Consider the following 24684-nt stretch of genomic DNA (forward strand, 5'->3'; position numbering starts at 1 on the left):
CACAGCCACGCCCTGGCCTGCAGGCACGCCCCATCGCTTGGCACAGCCACGTCCTGGCCTGCAGGCACGCCCCATCACCCGGCACAGCCACGCCCTGGTCTGCAGGCACGCCCCATCGCCCGGCACAGCCATGCCCTGGCCTGCAGGCACGCCCCATCGCCCGGCACAGCCACGCCCTGGCCTGCAGGCACGCCCCATCGCCCGGCACAGCCACGCCCTGGCCTGCAGGCACGCCCCATCGCCCGGCACAGCCACGCCCCATCTCCCAGCACAGCCACGCCCTGGCCTCGCTTTCAGTGGAGAGGCGGCTGCATCCCAAATGTGCTGGTCCCGGCTCTCACCGTTCTGCAGCCAATGGACAGACAGACACACTGACAAACTGACAAGCCTGGACTCCCCACCCCCACCCCCACCCCCGCCATCCGGGCTCTGCCTTCGTGGCCAGTCCAGCACCGCAAGGGGACACCACACAGCACGCCGGGCTCGGGGTCTCCTTGTGCCTTTTTATTGGGGAGCAGTGTGCACATTTACAAACCGGGGACGCGTGTCTCATACATTCAGCAGAACAAAGGGGTCACTCGCCCCTCCCATGTGGCCGTGTGCGTCTGTCTGTCCATCCCCGGGGCCAGCTTCGCCGTGTGCGTCTGTCTGTCCATCCCCGGGGCCAGCTTGGCCGTGTGCGTCTGTCTGTCCATCCCCGGGGCCAGCTTCACCGTGTGCGTCTGTCTGTCCATCCCCGGGGCCAGCGTCGCCGTGTGCGTCTGTCTGTCCATCCCCGGGGCCAGCTTCGCCATGTGCGTCTGTCTGTCCATCCCCGGGACCAGCTTCACCGTGTGCATCTGTCTGTCCATCCCCGGGGCCAGCTTCGCCGTGTGCGTCTGTCTGTCCATCCCCGGGGCCAGCTTGGCCGTGTGCGTCTGTCTGTCCATCCCCGGGGCCAGCTTCACCGTGTGCGTCTGTCTGTCCATCCCTGGGACCAGCTTGGCCGTGTGCATCTGTCTGTCCATCCCCGGGGCCAGCTTCGCCGTGTGCGTCTGTCTGTCCATCCCCCGGGGCCAGCTTCGCCGTGTGCGTCTGTCTGTCCATCCCCGGGGCCTGCATGGCCGTGTGCATCTGTCTGTCCATCCCCGGGGCCAGCTTCGCCGTGTGCATCTGTCTGTCCATCCCCCGGGGCCTGCATGGCCATGTGCATCTTTCTGACCATTCCCAGGGCCCGAATGGCCATGTGCGTTTGTCTGTCCATCCCCCTGAGGCCCACATTGTCTGTCCGTCCCCGGGGTCCACATGGCCATGTGCGTCTGTCTGTCCATTCCCCTGGGGTTAGCGTGGCCGTGTGCGTCTGTCTGTCCATCCCCCAGGGCCCGCATGGCCGTGTGCATCTGGGAATGGGGCAGTGCCCAGGGCAGGGGGCTGGGCCCATGGTTGGGGCAGAGCCCAGGGTTTACAGGCAGGTTCCACTCAAACCCGAGGGAGAGAGGGAGGGAGCCCAGGTGCGCAGCACCCGGGGGTGGGGTCGGGGTGGGGCTCAGGGAGCTCTGGCAGGGGGCCATGTCGGTGGCCAGCAAAGTGCAAGGGGGCAGTTGGTCAGGCTAAGCCCTGACACCCTCACGTGGGCACTGGAGCAGGGCTAGAGGCCAGCTTGTCCCCCCAGCCGTTCCCACTCAGTGTCACAGCCCCAGATGGGGACAGGTCCTGGGCCCTGCTGGAGATGAGTGGCAGCAGAACTGGGAGCTGTGGTGTGACGTGGGTGGGGGCCATGTGGTCAGTGTGACGTGGGCGGGGATTGTGTGGGTGGTGTGACGTGGGCGGGGGGCCATGTGGTCAGTGTGACGTGGGCGGGGATTGTGTGGGTGGTGTGACGTGGGCGGGGGGCCGTGTGGTCAGTGTGACGTGGGCGGGGATTGTGTGGGTGGTGTGACGTGGGCGGGGGACCGTGTTGTCAGTGTGACGTGGGCGGGGATTGTGTGGGTGGTGTGACGTGGGCGGGGATTGTGTGGGTGGTGTGACGTGGGCGGGGGACCGTGTTGTCAGTGTGACGCGGGCGGGGGGCCGTGTGGTCGGTGTGACGCGGGCGGGGGGCCGTGTGGTCGGTGTGACGCGGGCGGGGGGCCGTGTGGTCGGTGTGACGCGGGCGGGGGGCCGTGTGGTCGGTGTGACGCGGGCGGGGGGGCCGTGTGGTCGGTGTGACGCGGGCGGGGGGCCGTGTGGTCGGTGTGACGCGGGCGGGGGGCCGTGTGGTCGGTGTGACGCGGGCGGGGGGCCGTGTGGTCGGTGTGACGCGGGCAGGGGGCCGTGTGGTCGGTGTGACGCGGGCGGGGGGCCGTGTGGTCGGTGTGACGCGGGCGGGGGGCCGTGTGGTCGGTGTGACGCGGGCGGGGGGGCCGTGTGGTCGGTGTGACGCGGGCGGGGGGCCGTGTGGTCGGTGTGACGCGGGCGGGGGGCCGTGTGGTCGGTGTGACGCGGGCGGGGGGCCGTGTGGTCGGTGTGACGCGGGCGGGGGGCCGTGTGGTTGGTGTGACGCGGGCGGGGGGCCGTGTGGTTGGTGTGACGTGGGCGGGGATTGTGTGGGTGGTGTGACGTGGGCGGGGGGCCGTGTGGTCGGTGTGACGCGGGCGGGGGGCCGTGTGGTCGGTGTGACGCGGGCAGGGGGCCGTGTGGTCGGTGTGACGCGGGCGGGGGGCCGTGTGGTCGGTGTGACGCGGGCGGGGGGCCGTGTGGTCGGTGTGACGCGGGCGGGGGGCCGTGTGGTCGGTGTGACGTGGGCAGGGATCATGCGGTTGGTGTGACATGGGTGGGGATCGTGTAGTTGGCGTGACGTGGGCGGGGCCATGCAGTGTCACGTGGGAAGGGGCCATGTGTGGAGCACCAGCCCATGGGGGAGGCTGTGGGGAGCCGTGGCCTGTGGGGAGCAGCAGTGGAGGAAGCCTGGTGGGGAGCAGTGCCGGGGCCGGAGGCGGGCGGGCTGGGGGTGCAGGGTGGTGGGGGCGGGGGCAGGCCGGGCAGTGGGTGGGGGCAGGTGGCAGGGTGCGCTGTGCAGCATTGGGCGAAGCTCTGGTGTGACGTCTGTCTGTGGATCTGGGCAAGGCCCCTTCCCCGCAGGGTGGGCGTGACCAGGCTGCAGGCTCCCCCTCGGGGGCGGGGCGGCGGTTCCCACACTGCGCGGGGGGGTCCCCATCACACCTAAATGCAGCCTTCACATTTGGCTCCTGCCCAGCCCCCCGGCGCCAGGGTCCGATCCTGGGGCCGGGCTGTGGTGCACCCGGTGCCGCGCCGGGCGGGGGCTGCTCCGCACCGGGCGCCGGGCGGGGACGGGAGGGGAGCGGGCAGGATCGGGGCCCGGGCGCTGGGCAGCGCTGGCGGGGAGGGAGGGAGGAGCTGGGGGCCGGGCGCTGGCGTCGCTCTCCGTGCAGACCGGCCTAGCAGGCGAAGTCCTCGAAGACGCCCTGGTGGGCGTAGTGGTGGCGGTGGTTGGGCAGGATGCTGCTGTAGCTGCTCTCGGCGTGTCGGCCCAGCGTCCCGCAGGGGCTCTGCAAGGGAGGGCGTGGTCAGCACCGCGGGGGGGAACCCCCCCCGAGACTAGGCCGGGGGCTGCTCCCCCCACAACCCCTCCCCGCATGAGGCCCGTGGGCTGGTTCGGCTGGGCTGTGCATTTCCCCTCCCCCAGGTGTTTCTGCGCCTCCTGCGGCGAGGCCCTGCCCGTCCCCCTGCGAGCCCAGCGGGGCGAGGATCCCGGTGCCCTCCAGCCTGGCACAGGCCTCGGGCGGCTGGCTCAGGCCCTGCCCTCGCCACGCTGCCCACGGGTGGGTGGGGGTGTGGCTCCGGCCCTGGGCAGGCCCCATCAGTGAGAGAGGCCCCTCTGCCTCTGGGGCAACACCCCCATCGCTGTTAGCCAGGGCCTGGCTCGCCCCTCACGCCATGGGCCGGGCCCTAACACCCCCGGGTCCCCAGCCACAGGAAACACCAGCCACGGCAGAGACTCAGCGGGGCCCTAACACCCCCGGGTCCCCGGCCACAGGAAACACCAGCCACGGCAGAGACTCAGTGGGAGCTTTTTGTATCGGCCAGGGGCACTGCGACTGGGAGCTCCGGCACCCGGCGTTGGGGAGCCCCGGCACCCGGCGTTGGGGAGCCCTGGCCCTGACATCTGGCTCCTCTCTTGTCCCTGCCCCCTGGACTCAGTGGCACTGCCCCTGCCCCTGCCCCTGCCCCTGCCCCTGCCCCTGCCCCTGCCCCAGAGCAGTCAGTCCAGGAGCGCGCCGTGGATCAGTGAAGATGCCGGTCAGACACCGGCCTGGCCTGCCCGGGGCAGCGCAGCCTGGCTCCTGGGCTCCTGCCGTGCTGGGGCAGCTCCAGGGACAGTCAGCACATAACGTTCCCGTGGCGAGCCGGAGCGGTTAGTTCGAGGCAGCGGCGGTGGGACGTCCACATGCCCGCCGATCCCAACCACACAACATTCCCGTGGCGAGCCGGAGCGGTTAGTTCAAGGCAGCAGCAGAGGGACGTCCACATGCCCACCGATCCCAACCACGCGGCGTTCCTGTGGCGAGCCGGAGCGGTTAGTTCAAGGCAGCAGCGGTGGGACGTCCACATGCCCGCCGATCCCAACCACACAACATTCCCGTGGCGAGCCGGAGCGGTTAGTTCAAGGCAGCGGCAGTGAGACGTCCACACGCCCGCCGATCCCAACCACACGGCGTTCCCGTGGCGAGCTGGAGCGGTTAGTTCAAGGCAGCAGCGGTGGGACGTCCACACGCCCACCGATCCCAACCACGCGGCGTTCCCGTGGCGAGCCGGAGTGGTTAGTTCAAGGCAGCAGCGGTGGGACGTCCACATGCCCGCCGATCCCAACCCCACGGCATTCCCGTGGCGAGCCGGAGTGGTTAGTTCAAGGCAGCAGCGGTGGGACGTCCACATGCCCGCCGATCCCAACCACACAACATTCCCGTGGCGAGCCGGAGCGGTTAGTTCAAGGCAGCGGCAGTGAGACGTCCACACGCCCGCCGATCCCAACCACACAACATTCCCGTGGCAAGCCGGAGCGGTTAGTTCAAGGCAGCAGCAGAGGGACGTCCACATGCCCACCGATCCCAACCACGCGGCGTTCCCGTGGCGAGCCGGAGCGGTTAGTTCAAGGCAGCAGCGGTGGGACGTCCACATGCCCGCCGATCCCAACCACGCGGCGTTCCCGTGGCGAGCTGGAGTGGTTAGTTCAAGGCAGCAGCGGTGGGACGTCCACACGCCCGCCGATCCCAACCACACAACATTCCCGTGGCGAGCCGGAGCGGTTAGTTCAAGGCAGCAGCGGTGGGACGTCCACATGCCCGCCTATCCCAACCACACGGCGTTCCCGTGGCGAGCCGGAGTGGTTAGTTCGAGGCAGCGGCGGTGGGACGTCCACACGCCCACCGATCCCAACCACACAACGTTCCCGTGGCGAGCCGGAATGGTTAGTTCAAGGCAGCGGCGGTGGGACGTTCACACGCCCGCCGATCCCAACCACATAACGTTCCCGTGGCGAGCCGGAGCGGTTAGTTCAAGGCAGCGGCGGTGGGACGTTCACACGCCCGCCGATCCCAACCACATAACGTTCCCGTGGCGAGCCGGAGCGGTTAGTTCAAGGCAGCGGCGGTGGGACGTCCACACGCCCACCGATCCCAACCACACGGCGTTCCCGTGGCGAGCCGGAGCGGTTAGTTCAAGGCAGCTGCGGTGGGACGTCCACACTCCCGCCGATCCCAACCACACGGCATTCCCGTGGCGAGCCGGAGCAGATAGTTCGAGGCAGCGGCGGTGGGACGTCCACACGCCCGCCGATCCCAACCACACGGCGTTCCTGTGGCGAGCCGGAGCGGTTAGTTCAAGGCAGCGGTGGTGGGACGTCCACACGCCCGCCGATCCCAACCACACAACATTTCCGTGGCGAGCCGGAGTGGTTAGTTCGAGGCAGCGGCAGTGAGACGTCCACACGCCCGCCGATCCCAGCCACACGGCGCTCCCGTGGCGAGCCGGAGCGGTTAGTTCAAGGCAGCGGCGGTGGGACGTCCACATGCCCGCCGATCCCAACCCCGCGGCGCTCCCGTGGCGAGCCGGAGTGGTTAGTTCAAGGCAGCGGCGGTGGGACGTCCACACGCCCGCCGATCCCACCCACGCGGCGTTCCCGTGGCGAGCCGGAGCGGTTAGTTCGAGGCAGCGGCAGTGAGACGTCCACACGCCCGCCGATCCCAACCACGCGGCGTTCCCGTGGCGAGCCGGAGCGATGCAGCAGGCTGGGCTGGGCCGTGCAGACACTCCGCTTGCTTTCCGGAGGCTGGGCAATGGTTGGGAAGTAGCTGCCTCGTGTGGCCCAGGGCTCAGGTGCCGCGGGGCCACTCCTGTTTGTGAGGTTACAGACTGACCCGGCGCCCCGAGACTTCCCGTCCGTGTGCCGCGGATTGTTCCTTCCCCCGTGCGGCGCTTGGCATTTGTCCCGGTCGATCTTCTCCCTATTGACCGCAGCCCCTTCTCCAGTGCGCCCAGAGCGCTGGGAATTCTGCCCCGTCCCGCGAAGCACTCGCAGCTCCTGCCAGCTTGGGACCAGCTGCAAACGTGATCGGCTGCGCTGGCCACTCGCTAACGCGCTGCACGGAGCCAGAGCCAGCCCCGGGACTGAGCCCACTTGTGCCCTTCCCACGAGAGCTCCTCTCTGGGGGGTATCTAGCCAGGTCTGCGCCCTGGGAGGCAGCAGGGGCTGCAGTCGCGCTGGGCACTTGTTCTGTTGCATGAGATTTCTACTGTTCTGTGGAAACCCCATGGCTGTGTCTAGACTGGCAAGTTTTTCCGCAAAATCATCTGCTTTTGCGGAAAAACTCGCCAGCTGTCGACACCGGCCACTTGAATTTCCGGAAAGCACTGAGGATCTCATGTCAGATTGTCGGTGCTTTTCTGGAAATACTGTGCTGCTCCCGTTCGGGCAAAAGTCTTTTTCCGAAAGACTTCTGCGCAAGAGGGCCAGTGTACACAGCATAGTACTGTTTTCCGCAAAAAGCCCCGATCACGAAAATGGCGATTGGAGCTTTTTTGCGGAAAAGCGTCTAGATTGGCCACGGACGCTTTTCTGCAAAAAGTGCTTTTATGGAAAAGTGTCCTGCCAATCTAGACGCGCTTTTCCGAAAATGCTTTTAATGGAAACCTGCAGCGGTGCCGACCGGGGGTGGGGATTGCAGGTGTGACCCACTGCGGGAGGCTGCCCCAGCCGAGCATGGTCAGATGGCCCAGGCTGCCCGTAACTGAGCTGGAGTGTGTGACCAGATGACCCCTTTAGCCTGGGATGGGGGAGTCTGGATGGGCCTGGGGTGCAGGGAGGGGACAGGGCCCTGGCTCTGGGCCCCTCTCCCCAAACTGGGCTGCCCTGGCTGAGTCTGGTTCCCGCGCAGACAAGTCTGTGCTCTGCGGGATGCCGACGGGCAGGGCCCTGGGGGATGCCGTCCCACCGCACAGTAGCCCCCCCCCCCGCTCTATTGCCCTAGACTAGCAATGACACAGGCCAGCTGAGACGGCACCACAGGCCCTTCTAAGGTCTGGGAACCCCCCGCTTGCCCCTAGCCACCAGGCCTGTGCCCGGCGCAGGAGCTCGCGCTGGCTGCTACCTGGCTTCTGCGTCTCTTCCCGCTCTTGGCAGGGGGTTTCCTTATTGCCTGTGTGGCAGTGGGGCTGGATCCCCTGCGTGGGGCTCCCTCGGGTGCTCTGTTGCATTGTACATGATTCGACTGCCCAGTGCTGGGGGGGATGGGATCTCTGGGGGAGGACTCCAGGCTGACCGGAGGGGAAATGCAGCCAGTGATACTGACACACCTGGGGCCCAGGACGCAGCACAAAGGCGGGGGCGGGGCTGGCCAGGGGCTGGACCAGTGGCGGGTGGGAGTTAGTGTTCGGCTGACTCAGGGCGGGGGAGTCCAGCTGGCTTGGGGGCCGGGCAGGCTCTGGGCCCCTTTCCCCAGGCTGGGCTGTGCTGGTGGCTCCTGGCCCCTCTGCTAACAAGTCTGGGCTGTGCCATGTCCCTGGGACCCAACAGGCCTTCTCTTCTACCTGCCGCCCGACAGGCACATCTGTCTGCGGGTGGGGGAGAGGGCCCAGGGCCCACCCGGTACACCCCGCTCTAGTATCTTCCCTGGCACAGACGAGAAGCCGACTGGTCTGTAGTTTGCTGGGTTGTTCCTATTTCACTTTTATAGCCGGGCGCTAGAGCTGCCCTTTTCCAGGGTTCTGGGATCTCTCCCGACTTCCACGGCTTTTCAGGGGTGACAGGTAAACATAAGAACATCAGAGCGGCCAGACGGGGTCAGACCAAAGGCCCGTCCCAGGGTCCTGTCTGCCCACAGCGGCCAATGCCGGGGCCCCAGAGGGAGTGAACCGAACAGGGAATGATCAAGCCATCTCTCTCCTGCATCCATCTCCACCCTCTGACAAACAGAGGCCAGGGACACCATTCCTTACCCATCCTGGCTAATAGCCATTAATGGACTTAACCTCCATGAATTTATCTAGTTCTCTTTTAAACCCTGTTCTAGTCCTGGCCTTCACAACCTCCTCAGGCAAGGAGTTCCACAGGTTGACTACACGCTGTGTGAAGAAGAACTGCCTTTTATTTGGTTTAAACCTGCTGCCCATTAGTTTCATTTGGTGTCCTCTAGGTCTTATATTATGGGAACAAGTAAATCACTTTTCCTTCTTTACTTTCTCCACACCACTCATGATTTTATAGACCTCTAGCATATCCCCCCTCAGTCTCCTCTTTTCCAAGCTGAAAATTCCCAGTCTCTTTAATTTCTCCTCATATGGGACCCGTCCAAACCCCTCAGCATTTTAGCTGCCCTTCTCTGAACCTTTTCTAATGCCAGTGTATCTTGTTTGAGAGGAGGCGACCACGTCTGTACGCACTATTCAAGATGTGGGCGTCCCATGGATTTATATAAGGGCAATAAGATATTCTCCGTCTTATTCTCTATCCCTTTTTTAATGATTCCGAACATCCTGTTTGCTTTTTTGACAGCTGCTGCACACTGCATGGACGTCTTCAGAGAACTATCCACGATGACTCCAAGATCTCTTTCCTGATTAGTTGTAGCTAAATTAGCCCCCATCATATTATATATATATATAGTAGCCCAATGCTTGTGACTATAACACTGAAATGCCGGCTGTTCCCTCTGGGTGGCGCTGTTGCCTCCCGCCATGGCGCTCGGCTGACTTCTGCGCCGCTCAGCCGGGCCGCCGCGGAGGAGCAAGCGGAGCAAGTGACCGCTGGGCTCCATGCTCCCCATGCAGCACGGGGAGCATGGAGCTCAAATGCCTGTTTGGGCTCCGCAGTCCCCTGAGTGAGAGGCAGGAGGGGGAGGAGAAGAGAAAGAGAGAGACAGACAGAGAGGCAGGAGGTGGAGGAGAGCTGAGAGAGAGAGAGAGATGGAGTGAAAGACCGGAGGCTCCGGAGAGATCGTCGTGGAGGAGAGACCTGAAAATCCCATCTTATGACGGGCTAATTGGCTAGTTTTATGTCTAGTTGGGGTTATTTTTCCTGATGTGCATTACTTTACATTTATCCACTTTCAATTTATTTGCCATTTTGTTGCCCAATCACTTAGTTTTGAGAGATCTTTTTGAAGTTCTTCACAGTCTGCTTGGTCTTAACTACCGTGAGCAGTTTAGTGTCGTCTGCAAACTTTACCACCTCACTGTTTACCCCTTTCTCCAGATCATTTATGAATAAGTTGAATAGGATTGGTCCCAGGACTGACCCTTGGGGACACCACTAGTTACCCCTCTCCAATCTGAAAATTTACCATTTATTCCTACCCTTTGTTTCCTGTCTTTTAACCAGTTCTCAATCCAAGAAAGGACCTTCCCTCTTATCCCATGGCCATGGAATTTACACAAGAGCCTTTGGTGAGGGACCTTGTCAAAGGCTTTCTGAAAATCCAAGTATACTATATCTACTGGATCCCCCTTATCCGCATGTTTGTTAACCCCGTCAAAGAACTCTAACAGATTAGTAAAACAGGATTTCCCTTTACAGAAACCATGTTGACTTTTGCCCAACAAATTATGTTCTTCTACATGCTTCACAATTTTATTCTTTACTATTGTTTCAACTAATTTTCCCGGTACTGACATTAGACTTACTGGTCTGTAATTGCCGGGATCGCCTCTAGAGCCCGTTTTAAATATTGGTGTTCCATTAGCTGTCTTCCAGCCATTGGGTACAGAAGCTGATTTAAAGGAGGTTACAGATCATAGTTAACAGTTCTGCAATTTCCCATTTGAGTTCTTTCAGAACTCGAGTGAATGCCATCCAGTCCCGGTGACTTGTTACTGTTCAGTTTATCAATTAATTCCAAACCCTCCTCTAATGACCCTTCAATCTGTGACAAGTCCTCAGATTTGCCACCTACAAAGGACGGTGCAGATTCGGGAATCTCCCCAACATCCTCTGCCGTGAAGACTGAAGCAAAGAATTCATTTAGTTTCTCCACAATGACTTTATCGTCTTTGTGTCCTTTTGTATCTCGATTGTCCAGGGGCCCCACTGGTTGTTTAGCCAGCTTCCTGTTTCTGAGATATACTTAAAAAACATTCTGGCTGTGTCTAGACTGCATCCCTTTTCCGTAAAAGGGATGCAAATTAGACACATCGCAATAGCAAATGAAGCTGGGATTTAAATCCCCCCGCTTCATTAGCATAAAAATGGCTGCCGCTTTTTTCCGGCTCGGAGCTTTGCCAGAAAAAAGCGCCAGTCTCGACGGGGATCTTTCGGAAAATAAAGCCTTTTCCGAAAGGTCCCTTATTCCTCTTAAAAAAAGGAATGTTCTTGCGCAAGAAGCCGCAAGTGTAGACATAAGCTCTGGTATTACCTTTGGAGTGTCTGGCTGGCTGTTCTTCAACTCCTTTTGGGCTTTTCTTATTACATTTTTAAACTTAATTTGGCAGTTTTATGCCCCTTTCGATTTACCTCAGTAGGATTTGATTTCTACTTTTTAAAAGATGCCTTTTTATCTCTCACTGCTTCTTTTACATGGTGGTTAAGCCACGCTGGCTCTTTTTTAGTTCTTCGACTGAGTTTTTTAATTTGGGGTGTACATTTAATTCGGGCCTCTCTTATGGTGTTGTTGAAAAGTGTCCATGCAGCTTGCCGGGATTTTACTTTTGTCCCTGGACTGTTTCATTTCTGTTTCACTAACCTCCTCATTTTGGCATAGTTCCCCTTTCTGAAACTTAATGCCACAGTGCTGGGCTGCTGAGGGGTTCTTCCCACCGCAGGGATGTTCAATGTTAGTATATTATGGTCACTATTCCCAAGCGGTCCTGTTTGTGAAAGTGGAAAGAATTATCCTGTAAGGCTGTGTGTACAGTGGCACCCTTTTCCGGAAAAGGGACGCTAATGAGACAAGTCGGAATTGCAAAGGCTGCGGGGATTTAAATTTTCCCTGCGGCATTTGCATGAACATGGCTGCCGCTTTTTTCCGGCTCGGGGCTTTGCCAGAGAAAAGCGCCAGTCTAGACGGGATCTTTCAAAAATAAAGCCTTTTCCGAAAGGTCCCTTATTCCTGATTTATCAGTGCGAGAGGAAACCGCAACATCCTCTGGGAGAAGGGTCCCAACTATGGAAGGTTTCCCTCTGCTCCCGTTGGCTGCTCTCCTTCCCTGTTAAGGAGCCTTTCATCCTCCTTAACAGCGCAGGGGCTGTCTGACCGGAGGTGGGCCAATTCTAATGGCACCCCGTGACGTGTCCCTGGATGTCTCTAGCGAGTTTGAGCTCATTTTGTGCCTTCACCCCCCACTTGCACTATTTGCCCGTGTTCCCCCTTTGCCGCTTCACCGCAGTTCCGCTGTTCATCCCGCTCCCGGCTGAGTCACGGAAGGCACGGGGTCTCCCGGCTGCGTCGCGGAGGGCGCGGGGCCTCCCGGCTGCGTCGCGGAGGGCGCGGGGCCTCCCGGCTGCATCGCGGAGGGCGCGGGGCCTCCCGGCTGCGTCGCGGAGGGCGCGGGGTCTCCCGGCTGCACCCAGGCACCCTCCTGCCAGACCATCCATCTCCCCTTGCTGGGGGTAATGGATGCTCAGACCCAGAAACTGCGGGTGCCAGGCGCCTGTGGGGAGACGCTGCCCCGAGACCGGCCGGGTGCCAGGCGCCTGTGGGGAGACGCTGCCCCGAGACCGGCCGGGTGCCAGCCGCCTGAGGGGAGACGCTGCCCCGAGTCCGGCCGGGTGCCAGGCGCCTGTGGGGAGACGCTGCCCCGAGTCTGGCCGGGTGCCAGGCGCCTGAGGGGAGACGCTGCCCCGAGTCTGGCCGGGTTCCAGGCGCCTGAGGGGAGACGCTGCCCCGAGACCGGCCGGGTGCCAGGCGCCTGTGGGGAGACGCTGCCCCGAGTCTGGCCGGGTGCCAGGCACCTGAGGGGAGACGCTGCCCCGAGTCTGGCCGGGTGCCAAGCGCCTGAGGGGAGACGCTGCCCCGAGTCCGGCCGGGTGCCAGGCGCCTGAGGGGAGACGCTGCCCCGAGCCCAGCCGGGTGCCAGGCGCCTGAGGGGAGACGCTGCCCCGAGCCCGGCCGGGTGCCAGGCGCCTGTGGGGAGACGCTGCCCCGAGCCTGGCCGGGTGCCAGCCGCCTGTGGGGAGACGCTGCCCCGAGCCCGGCCGGGTGCCAGGCGCCTGTGGGGAGACGCTGCCCCGAGACCGGCCGGGTGCCAGCCGCCTGAGGGGAGACGCTGCCCCGAGCCCGGCCGGGTGCCAGGCGCCTGTGGGGAGACGCTGCCCCGAGCCCGGCCGGGTGCCAGGCGCCTGAGGGGAGACGCTGCCCCGAGCCCGGCCGGGTGCCAGCCGCCTGTGGGGAGACGCTGCCCCGAGCCCGGCCGGGTGCCAGCCGCCTGAGGGGAGACGCTGCCCCGAGACTGGCCGGGTGCCAGGCGCCTGTGGGGAGACGCTGCCCTGAGCTCGGCCGGGTGCAAGGCGCCTGTGGGGAGACGCTGCCCCGAGACCGGCCGGGTGCCCCTAGCACTCTGCCCGAGCCCCTGCCTAGGACGGCCCTGCCCTGCCGTACTCCTGCCGTGTGGGGCTGGCCCACCCCACGCCGGGCTGCCGGCCGCGTACCTGCTCCTTGAGCTCCTCCAGCCCCAGCGTGGCGATGCTGCCTGACGGCTTCTTGCGCGGCGCCTTGGAGCGGCACAGCGCCCGGCTGGCCTTGTCCCGGAGCACCTGGGCGGGGTAGGGGGGTGCTCAGGGCACACGCGTGTGCATGGCCAGACCCACGCGGGGACGCTCAGGAGCCCAGGCACTTGCACGCGCTCAGCTTGGACCCCCTCTGTCCAGCCCCCCCGCCCCTCCACAGTCAGCAAAGGGGACACGTGCGGTGACAGCAACCCAGCCCCCGCCCGCTCGCATCAGGCCCCCATGTGTCCTCCCCCCCGCACCAGCCCCACCGCGCCCCTCCCCCGCACCAGCCCCACCGCGCCCCTCCCCTGCACCAGCCCCATTGCACCCTCTCCCCCACACCAGCCCCACCGCGCCCCTCCCCCGCACCAGCCCCACCGCGCCCCTCCCCCGCACCAGCCCCATTGCACCCCCTCCCCCGCACCACTCCCACCGCGCCCCTCCCCTGCACCAGCCCCATTGCACCCTCTCCCCCACACCAGCCCCACCGCGCCCCTCCCCCGCACCAGCCCCACCGCGCCCCTCCCCCGCACCAGCCCCACCGCGCCCCTCCCCTGCACCAGCCCCATTGCACCCTCTCCCCCCCACCAGCCCCACCGCGCCCCTCCCCCGCACCAGTCCCACCGCGCCCCTCCCCTGCACCAGCCCCATTGCACCCCCTCCCGCCCACCAGCCCCACCGCGCCCCTCCCCCGCACCAGTCCCACCGCGCCCCTCCTCCGCACGAGCCCCATTCCATCCCCTCCCCCGCACGAGCCCCACCGCGCCCCTCCTCCGCACGAGCCCCATTCCATCCCCTCCCCCGCACGAGCCCCACCACGCCCCTCCCCCGCACCGCTCACAGCAGCGTCCCCCCTGTCTCCGGGTGCCGCCCGCGCCGGCGCTCACCTCGTAGACGTAGTCCAGGATCTCCAGGACGGTGAGGATACTGGCGCCGATGAACAGCCCCATCTGCCCCCCGATGTCCCCTGCCGCGAGAGGGAGGGGTCACACAGGGATGGGGGGGCGGCCGGAACAGGCCCCCAGCATGGACGGGAGTATCAGGGAGCCCTGCGGGGGATGGGCAGTGGGGACCGGGGAGCGGGGGGGGGGCAGCGACTCACCCAGCAGCCCCGCCAGCTCGTAGGCCTTCTTCTGCTCGATGGCCTCGTAGCTCAGCGCCTCGAAGAAAATGTCCAGCACCAGGAAGTTCTCCCTGGGGGGAAAGGGAGCAGCCGCTCGGGTGGGCACAGCCCGGGGGGGGGGGGAGGCAGGTGTGGGCCCAGCGCTGGGGGGGGTAGGCTGTGGGACTCAGCCCAGGCACAGGGGGAGGTGATTGGGCTGTGGGCTGGCAGGTGGGAGGGGCATGGGGGGAGTTTTGGGGGCTCAGGGGGGTTACATACAGGAGGGCTCAGTGCCGGGTGTTGCTGGTTCAGTGTGACAAGGGGGGAGTTTTGGGGGCCCAGGGGGGTTACATACAGGGGGGCTCAGTGCCGGGTGTTGCTGGTTCAGTGTGACAAGGGGGGAGTTTTGGGGGCCCAGGGGGGTTACATACAGGGGGGCTCAGTGCCGGGTGTTACTGGTTCAGTGTGACAAGCGGGGAGTTTTGGGGGCTCAGGGGGGTTACATACAGGGGGGCTCAGTGCCGGGTGTTACTGGTTCAGTGTGACAAGGGGGGAGTTTTGGGGGCTCAGGGGAGGTTACATACAGGGGGGGCTCAGTGCCGGGTGTTGCTGGTTCAATGTGACAAGGGGGGAGTTTTGGAGGCTCAGGGGGGTTACATACAGGAGGGCTCAGTGCCGGGTGTTGCTGGTTCAGTGTGACAAGGGGGGAGTTTTGGGGGCCCAGGGGGGTTACATACAGGGGGGCTCAGTGCCGGGTGTTGCTGGTTCAGTGTGACAAGGGGGGAGTTTTGGGGGTTCAGGGGGGTTACATACAGGGGGGCTCAGTGCCGGGTGTTGCTGGTTCAGTGTGACAAGGGGGGAGTTTTGGGGGTTCAGGGGGGTTACATACAGGGGGGCTCAGTGCCGGGTGTTGCTGGTTCAGTGTGACAAGGGGGGAGTTTTGGGGGCTCAGAGGGGTTACATACAGGGGGGGCTCAGTGCCGGGTGTTGCTGGTTCAGTGTGACAAGGGGGGAGTTTTGGGGGTTCAGGGGGGTTACATACAGGGGGGCTCAGTGCTGGGTGTTACTGGTTCAGTGTGACAAGGGGGGAGTTTTGGGGGCTCAGGGGGGTTACATACAGGAGGGCTCAGTGCCGGGTGTTGCTGGTTCAGAGTGACAAGGGGGGAGTTTTGGGGGCTCAGGGGAGGTTACATACAGGGGGGGCTCAGTGCCGGGTGTTGCTGGTTCAATGTGACAAGGGGGGAGTTTTGGAGGCTCAGGGGGGTTACATACAGGAGGGCTCAGTGCCGGGTGTTGCTGGTTCAGTGTGACAAGGGGGGAGTTTTGGGGGCCCAGGGGGGTTACATACAGGGGGGCTCAGTGCCGGGTGTTGCTGGTTCAGTGTGACAAGGGGGGAGTTTTGGGGGTTCAGGGGGGTTACATACAGGGGGGCTCAGTGCCGGGTGTTGCTGGTTCAGTGTGACAAGGGGGGAGTTTTGGGGGTTCAGGGGGGTTACATACAGGGGGGCTCAGTGCCGGGTGTTGCTGGTTCAGTGTGACAAGGGGGGAGTTTTGGGGGCTCAGAGGGGTTACATACAGGGGGGGCTCAGTGCCGGGTGTTGCTGGTTCAGTGTGACAAGGGGGGAGTTTTGGGGGTTCAGGGGGGTTACATACAGGGGGGCTCAGTGCTGGGTGTTACTGGTTCAGTGTGACAAGGGGGGAGTTTTGGGGGTTCAGGGGGGTTACATACAGGGGGGCTCAGTGCCGGGTGTTGCTGGTTCAGTGTGACAAGGGGGGAGTTTTGGGGGTTCAGGGGGGTTACATACAGGGGGGCTCAGTGCCGGGTGTTGCTGGTTCAGTGTGACAAGGGGGGAGTTTTGGGGGCTCAGAGGGGTTACATACAGGGGGGCTCAGTGCCGGGTGTTGCTGGTTCAATGTGACAAGGGGGGAGTTTTGGGGGCTCAGGGGGGTTACATACAGGGGGGCTCAGTGCCGGGTGTTGCTGGTTCAATGTGACAAGGGGGGAGTTTTGGGGGCTCAGGGGGGTTACATACAGGGGGGCTCAGTGCCGGGTGTTACTGGTTCAGTGTGACAAGGGGGGAGTTTTGGGGGCTCAGGGGGGTTACATACAGGGGGGCTCAGTGCCGGGTGTTGCTGGTTCAGTGTGACAAGGGGGGAGTTTTGAGGGCTCAGGGGGGTTACATACAGGAGGGCTCAGTGCCGGGTGTTGCTGGTTCAGAGTGACAAGGGGGGAGTTTTGGGGGCTCAGGGGGGTTACATACAGGGGGGCTCAGTGCCGGGTGTTGCTGGTTCAATGTGACAAGGGGGGAGTTTTGGGGGCTCAGGGGGGTTACATACAGGGGGGCTCAGTGCCGGGTGTTGCTGGTTCAGTGTGACAAGGGGGGAGTTTTGGGGGCTCAGGGGGGTTACATACAGGGAGGCTCAGTGCCGGGTGTTACTGGTTCAGTGTGACAAGGGGGGAGTTTTGGGGGCTCAGGGGGGTTACATACAGGGGGGCTCAGTGCCGGGTGTTGCTGGTTCAGTGTGACAAGGGGGGAGTTTTGAGGGCTCAGGGGGGTTACATACAGGAGGGCTCAGTGCCGGGTGTTGCTGGTTCAGAGTGACAAGGGGGGAGTTTTGGGGGCTCAGGGGGGTTACATACAGGGGGGCTCAGTGCCGGGTGTTACTGGTTCAGTGTGACAAGGGGGGAGTTTTGGGGGCTCAGGGGGGTTACATACAGGGGGGCTCAGTGCCGGGTGTTGCTGGTTCAGTGTGACAAGGGGGGAGTTTTGAGGGCTCAGGGGGGTTACATACAGGAGGGCTCAGTGCCGGGTGTTGCTGGTTCAGAGTGACAAGGGGGGAGTTTTGGGGGCTCAGGGGGGTTACATACAGGGGGCTCAATGCCGGGTGTTACTGGTTCAATGTGACAAGGGGGGAGTTTTGGGGGTTCAGGGGGGTTACATACAGGGGGGCTCAGTGCCGGGTGTTGCTGGTTCAATGTGACAAGGGGGGAGTTTTGGGGGTTCAGGGGGGTTACATACAGGGGGGCTCAGTGCCGGGTGTTGCTGGTTCAGTGTGACAAGGGGGGAGTTTTGGGGGTTCAGGGGGGTTACATACGGGGGGGCTCAGTGCGGTTGCAGGGAACAACCCAGAACTGGAGCCGGCGTCTGGTGGCCTGGTGCCCCCGGCCCTGCTCAGAGGACGCGGCCGGCTCCGGCCAGACGCCAGACAAACGCTCCATAGCCCCTCCTGCTGGGCGCTGGCCGGGGGTCGCTCTGGGGTGGGGAGCAGGGGGGCGCTGTCCCCTCTGGGTGGAGGGTCCGGGGGCCAGAGGGGGTCCCCCGAGGGGCTCACGGCAGAGGAGGTGGCTGGAGGCCCTGAGAGGCGCCGTCCCGGAGGCGGAGGGGCAACCCCCGGGGAGAGGGGCCCCCAAGAGAGGGTCGCCGCACTGGAGTGGCCCCTGGGAACGGGCAGGTCACTGGAGAGGGGACCCCCCCGGGAAGGACGGGGCACGCGTGGGCCCCACCTGTGAGCCGTGACAGTGGGCATGGCCCAGGATCAGCAGGCCTGTTTGGGGGGGTGGGCCTGGCCCTGGCAGTAAGTGAGGGGCGGGCGCTGGGCTGTGGGGCACAGGGGGAACTGGGCTCCCCAAGGTGCCAGCAAGGCGGGGGTGTGTGGCTGTCGCTCTCTCCTGGGGGGCAGCAGGGGGCTGGGAGGCTGTTGCTAGGCAGGGAGATGCCAGGGAGCCAGGGCAGGAAGGGACTGACACAGGCAATACCAGGGGACAGAGGAGCGCAGGGGAACAGGGCCAAGGGGGACTGAAAGGAAGGGGTAATGGGCGCTGCGGCAGAGGAGCCAGGGCCCATGTAGCCAGGCAGCAGGTGCTGGGGGGAAGAGAGTGCTAAGGGCAGGGCGCCGGAGGCAGCGGGCGCTGGGGACAGGGCACCGGGCAGCAGACGCTGGGGACAGGGTGCCAGGCTGCAGGTGCCGGAGGCAGCAGGCGCTGGGGTCAGGACGCCGGAGGCAGCGGGCGCTGGGCGCTGGGCACTGGGCACCAGGCCGCGGGCGCCGGAGGCAGCGGGCGCTGGGGATAGGATGCCAGGCCGCGGGCGCCAGAGACAGCGGGCGCTGGGGACAGGGCACCAGGCTGCGGGCGCCGGAGGCAGCGGGCGCTGGGGACAGGGCGCCGGGCCGCGGGCGCCGGAGGCAGCGGGCGGTGGGGACAGGGCGCCGGAGGCAGCGGGCGCTGGGGACAGGGCGCCGGAGGCAGCGGGCGCTGGGGACAGGGCGCCGGGCCGCGGGCGCCGGAGGCAGCGGGCGCTGGGGACAGGGCGCCAGGCTGCGGACGCCGGAGGCAGCGGGCGCTGGGGACAGGGCGCCGGAGGCAGCGGGCGCTGGGGACAGGGCGCCGGAGGCAGCGGGCGCTGGGGACAGGGCGCCGGGCTGCGGGCGCCGGAGGCAGCGGGCGCTGGGGACAGGCCGCCAGGCTGCAGGCGCCGGAGGCAGTGGGCGCTGGGGACAGGCCGCCAGGCTGCAGGCGCCGGAGGCAGTGGGCGCTGGGGACAGGGCGCCGGAGGCTGCGGGCGCCAGAGGCCGCGGGCGCTGGGGACAGGGCGCTGGGCCGCGGCCGCTGGGGACAGGGCGCCGGAGGCAGCGGGCGCTGGGGACAGGGCGCCGGGCCACGGGCGCTGGGGACAGGGCGCCGGGCTGCGGGCGCCGGAGGCTGCGGGCGCTGGGGACAGGGCGCCGGGCCGCAGGCGCCGGAGGCAGCGGGCGCTGGGGACAGGGCGCCGGGCCGCGGGCGCCGGAGGCAGCGGGTGCTGGGGACAGGGCGCCGGGCCGTGGGCGCTGGAGGCAGCGGGCGCTGGGGATAGGGCGCCGGGCCGCGGACGCCGGAGGTGGCGGGCGCTGGGGACAGGGCGCCGGAGGCAGCGGGCGCTGGGGACAGGGCGTCGGAGGCAGCGGGCACTGGGGACAGGGCGTCGGAGGCAGCGGGCACTGGGGACAGGGCGCCGGGCCGCGGGTGCTGGGGACAGGGCGCCGGGCCGCGGGCGCTGGGGACAGGGCGCCGGGCCGCGGGCGCCAGAGGCAGCGGGCGCTGGGGACAGGGCGCCGGGCCGCGGGCGCTGGGGACAGGGCGCCGGAGGCAGCGGGCGCCGGGGACAGGGCGTCGGAGGCAGCGGGCACTGCGGACAGGGCGCCGGGCCGCGGGCGCCGGAGGCAGCGGGCGCTGGGGACAGGGCGCCGGGCCGCGGGCTCTCACCGGATGTAGGTCTCGTTGCGCTGGTACTTGCGGGCGAGGTAGCGGGCCGAGCTCTTGTTGGGGATGCGCACCATGGAGATTTCCTTGCCATAGCGCGTCAGGTTGCAGGGCGTGGGGCAGCTGCAGAGCTCCTGCGAGTCCTCCACTGCAGCGTCTGCCGGGCACAGGGCGGGCAGGGGCATCAGTCCCCGGCACCCTCTGCCTCCCCACAGCTCCCAGCGTGCAGGACGGGGGAGCCCCTCTGCCCCGCCCTCTGGGGGTGTCCTGGGCACCCCGCTCCCCCGCAGCTCGTTCGCCCCCAGAGCCAGGTACCAGCCCTTCCCTGCCCCTTGTGTGAGTCCAGTCTGCTGCCCCAGTGCCAGCTGCCCCCACCCCAGAGTGGACCAGCCGCCCCGCCTCCTCCCCCCCCCGTGGGGGTCCTTGGGGCAGGCCCGTGCCCGGCGGCACCTACCGAGCGTCCGGTCGGCACATTCGATGTAGACGTTGGGCGAGCAGAGGGACTCGTTCCCTGGGGAAAGGCCCCGGTTAGAGATGCTCACGGATCCCCGCAGTCCCCGCCCCTCGGGTGCCTGGCTGCCCTCCCCCGGGGCCCCTCCCCTGCACGCCCTGCTCAGCAGCCGGGATGGTACCAGGCACCCTCGGGTACCACTCGCTGACGGGAGCCCACGGTGGGGCAGGGCTACAGGCCCAGGCTCGTGTCCCAGGAGGGTGCAGCCACGTGGCTTCCCCAGGAAGGCAAGTGAGACCCCCGGGGGCCTGGCCCAAGCCTGTGCCCCGCTTGGGCTGTGGCCCCAATTCTGTCCTGGCACGGAAGGGGGCAGGGGGTCTGACATAGCGGGGGGCTGTGACGGGGGGGTCTGACATAGCGGGGGGCTGTGACGGGGGGGGTCTGACATAGCGGGGGGCTGTGACGGGGGGGTCTGACATAGCGGGGGGCTGTGACGGGGGGGGTCTGACATAGCGGGGGGCTGTGACGGGGGGGTCTGACATAGCGGGGGGGGGTCTGACATAGCGGGGGGGCTGTGACGGGGGGGGTCTGACATAGCGGGGGAGGGTCTGACATAGCGGGGGGGCTGTGACGGGGGGGTCTGACATAGCGGGGGAGGGTCTGACATAGCGGGGGGGCTGTGACGGGGGGGGTCTGACATAGCGGGGGAGGGTCTGACATAGCGGGGGGGCTGTGACGGGGGGGGTCTGACATAGCGGGGGAGGGTCTGACATAGCGGGGGGCTGTGACGGGGGGGTCTGACATAGCGGGGGGGCTGTGACGGGGGGGCTGTGACGGGGGGGTCTGACATAGCGGGGGGGCTGTGACGGGGGGGGGTCTGACATAGCGGGGGGGGTCTGACATAGCGGGGGGGCTGTGACGGGGGGGGTCTGACATAGCGGGGGAGGGTCTGACATAGCGGGGGGGCTGTGACGGGGGGGTCTGACATAGCGGGGGAGGGTCTGACATAGCGGGGGGGCTGTGACGGGGGGGTCTGACATAGCGGGGGAGGGTCTGACATAGCGGGGGGGCTGTGACGGGGGGGGTCTGACATAGCGGGGGGGCTGTGACGGGGGGGGTCTGACATAGCGGGGGGGCTGTGACGGGGGGGTCTGTCCACTCTTGTGGCCCCGAGTCCTGTTTGGTGGGGCATTCGCTGGTGGCTGTGTGGGCTGTGGGTGACCCCTACTGGCCGGTGTCTGTAAGTGCTGCCCAGCACTCCTGGCATGGAAGGGGGCGGGGTCTCTCCTGGCACACAGAGGGGACGGGGGGGTCTCTCCTGGCATGGAAGGGGGCGGGGTCTCTCCTGGCACACAGAGGGGATGGGGGGGTCTCCTGGCATGGAAGGGGGCGGGGGTCTCTCCTGGCATGGAAGGGGGCGGGGTCTCTCCTGACACACAGAGGGGATGGGGGGGTCTCCTGGCATGGAAGGGGGCGGGGGTCTCTCCTGGCATGGAAGGGGGCGGGGTCTCTCCTGGCACACAGAGGGGATGGGGGGGTCTCCTGGCATGGAAGGGGGCGGGGGTCTCTCCTGGCATGGAAGGGGGCGGGGGTCTCTCCTGGCACACAGAGGGGATGGGGGGGTCTCCTGGCATGGAAGGGGGCGGGGGTCTCTCCTGGCATGGAAGGGGGTGGGGGGGTCTCTCCTGGCACACAGAGGGGACGGGGGGGGTCTCCTGGCATGGAAGGGGGTGGGGGTCTCTCCTGGCACACAGAGGGGACGGGGGGGGGTCTCCTGGCATGGAAGGGGGTGGGGGGTCTCTCCTGGCACACAGAGGGGACGGGGGGGGGTCTCCTGACATGGAAGGGGGTGGGGGGTCTCTCCTGGCACACAGAGGGGACGGGGGGGTCTCCTGGCATGGAAGGGGGCGGGGGTCTCTCCTGGCATGGAAGGGGGCGGGGGTCTCTCCTGGCACACAGAGGGGACGGGGGGGTCTCTCCTGGCACAGAAGGGGGCGGGGCTCTCTCCTGGCACAGAAGGGGGCGGGGCTCTCTCTTGGCACGGAAGGGGGCGGGGCTGTCTCCTGGCACGGAAGGGGGCGGGGCTCTCTCCTGGCACGGAAGGGGGCGGGGCTCTCACCTGGCATGTGCACCATGCGGCAGTGGCAGGTGCTCACCACGGCCTCCCTCTCACACTGCAGGCGGCAGGCGGCGATGCTGTACCCCTCGTAGCCCGGCAGGATCTGCTCCCCGGGCACGCTGGCCCGGCAGTTGCCCCAGGGCTGGGGCAGGTAGGTGAGCTGCGGGCAGGGGAAGGTGGCAGGCTGGGCCCCAGGCCGGGCGCCCCCACCGGGCCATGTGCAGGGGATGCTCCCCACGCTGCCGTGGCCCCGTGACAGACAGGCCCCTCCGTGGGGAGGGACGCCTGGCTCCGCCCCCACAGCCTCTTAGCTGGCCCCTCCTCTGTCCCTGCTAGGCAGCCCCGCCCACTGCCCCACAGCCCCGCCTGGCCAGCCCCACCCACTGCCCCACAGCCCCACCTGGCCAGCCCCGCAGCCCCACCTGGCCAGCCCCGCCCACTGCCCCACAGCTCTGCCCGGCCAGCCCCGCCCACTGCCCCACACCTCTGCCCGGCCAGCCCCGCCCACTGCCCCACAGCCCTGCCCGGCCAGCCCCGCCCACTGCCCCACAGCCCTGCCTGGCCAGCCCCGCCCACTGCCCCACAGCCCTGCCCGGCCAGCCCCGCCCACTGCCCCACAGCCCTGCCCGGCCAGCCCCGCCCACTGCCCCACAGCCCTGCCTGGCCAGCCCCGCCCACTGCCCCACAGCCCTGCCTGGCCAGCCCCGCCCACTGCCCCACAGCCCTGCCTGGCCAGCCCCGCCCACTGCCCCACAGCCCCGCCTACCCACCCCCACCCTTCCAAGTCGGCCCCGGTCCCCAGCGAGCCCTGCCCAGTTCCGACGGCCTCACTCCCAGTGAGCCGGCCCCCCAGCCTCACCCTCTGCTCCTGGCAGGACACGAAGGTCTGGAAGCCGGGGGAGACGCCGAAGCCCAGCTGGTGGATGTAGGGCGGCTCCTCCTGGCTGTGGATCTGCACCCGGATCCCCGCCTCGAACGACGTCTCGTCTGCACCGCAGGGACGGGCCGAGGGTCGGACCCCAGACGGCAGCCCCGGCTTCTCGCCCCCCGACGGTACCATTGCCCCAGCCGCCCCCGGCCAGGAGCCCCCCCGGCCGCCCCCCTGCCAGGGACCCCCCGGCCGCCCCCCCACCCGGGACCCCCCCAGAAACCCCCCTGCCAGGGATCCCCCCCGGCCGCCCCCTGCCCAGGACCTCCCCAGAAACCCCCCTGCCAGGGATCCCCCCCGGCCGCCCCCCGCCCAGGACCCCCCCCCGGCCGCCCCCCCCGCCAGGGATCCCCCCTGGCCGCCCCCCCCGGCCGCCCCCCCTGCCAGGGATCCCCCCGGCCGCCCCCCTGCCAGGGCCCCCCCCGGCCCCCCTGCCCTGGCGGCCCGGGTGCTCACTGGTCTCCCTCCAGATGGGCAGGTACTCCTCTTGCTGGATGTCCAGCATGAGCTCCAGGCCGTGGCCGGCGCCCCGCTGCCGGGCCGTGCGGGGGCTGCTGGGGTCGCCGTTGAAGGTGTAGCACTTCCCGTAGCGCGTGTAGACCTGCCGGCGGGGGCAGGGTTAGAACCCGGGCACTGGGGCTCCCCGGCTCCCCGTCTGGGGCCGCCCCCCTGCCCCACGGCCGGGCAGCGCAGCCTCAGGGCAGGGGCCCCCTCCGGGCCCTGGGGGGCAGAGACTGGCTCATTCAGAGCCCTCCCCTCCCCCGCATCCCCAGCTAAGCCAACCCGGCCAGCCCCCCCCATAGACCTGCCCCCCTGCCTCCATCACACAGCCCCCCTAGACCCCAGTGCCTGGCCCCGGGCGCTCACGGGGGTGAAGTGCTGGGGGCCGCAGGCCTGGCCCTGGAAGCGGCAGGCCAGCAGCATGTCCGGCAGCTGGTGGCCCAGGCGGTGCAGGAGGCTGGCCAGGGTGCGCTCGGCGCGGCGCGGCGGCAGGAAGCGGGAGTAGTTGGCCAGGCGGCTGAGCCAGTGGCGCTGGGCCTCGGGCAGCGCCTCCAGCAGGCCGGGCAGCAGGGAGCGGTTCTCCCCCGCCAGGCCCAGCCACTGCCCCGCCGCGTACAGGTCGGGCCGGGTGAGCTGCCGGAAGCGCACGGGGTTGTTGTTGCAGAGGGTGACGGCCGGGAAGCGCAGGCGCGGCGCCGGCTCCAGGCGCACCCGGCTGTGCACCGGGCTCGAGAGCAGGTAGCGCACGCGGTCGCTGGACCAGGCGCCCAGCAGGCTCAGGGACAGCAGGAAGGCCAGGCCCCAGAGCAGGCGCCGCGGGCACGACTGCGGGCGCGCGCCCATGTAGTGCAGCCCGTGCAGCGTGGTCCCGCGCAGGAACCGGCCGGTGATCTGGGCACAGGAGCCGTCTGGGGCTGGGGCCAGGCGCAGCCCCCGGGGGCAGCAGGACTGGGGCCGAGGCATGGCCCCCAGCTGGGCTCTGGCCTCAGGCTACAGCCAGGAGTTGACCTGCCCTCAGAGGCGCCCAGCCCCACGACCCGCCCCGGCTCTGCTCTGCTCCGGGAAGCGCCTGGCCCCACGACCCACCCCGGCTCTGCTCTGCTCCGGGAGGCGCCCGGCCCCGCGACCCGCCCCGGCTCAGCTCCGGGAAGCGCCCGGCCCCGCGACTCG

At 66.9% G+C, this 24684-nt stretch overlaps 1 protein-coding gene across 1 annotated transcript; it reads right to left on the reverse strand.

The window, feature by feature from the left end:
• Positions 1 to 483: 483 nt before the first annotated feature.
• On the reverse strand, positions 484 to 24684 carry ASIC4 (acid sensing ion channel subunit family member 4). The gene is made up of 10 exons (XM_075914480.1): positions 23881 to 24684; positions 23470 to 23614; positions 22945 to 23072; positions 22086 to 22245; positions 19970 to 20026; positions 19519 to 19672; positions 14277 to 14368; positions 14062 to 14141; positions 13115 to 13219; positions 484 to 3527 (listed from the first exon to the last, which is right to left on the reverse strand). Exons 1-10 carry the CDS (start codon positions 24475 to 24477, stop codon positions 3417 to 3419), a joined length of 1629 nt encoding a protein of 542 aa, XP_075770595.1. The 5' UTR covers positions 24478 to 24684; the 3' UTR covers positions 484 to 3416.

This window comes from Pelodiscus sinensis, unplaced genomic scaffold (assembly GCF_049634645.1).
Source record: "Pelodiscus sinensis isolate JC-2024 unplaced genomic scaffold, ASM4963464v1 ctg155, whole genome shotgun sequence".
NCBI classification, from domain to species: Eukaryota; Metazoa; Chordata; order Testudines; family Trionychidae; genus Pelodiscus; species Pelodiscus sinensis.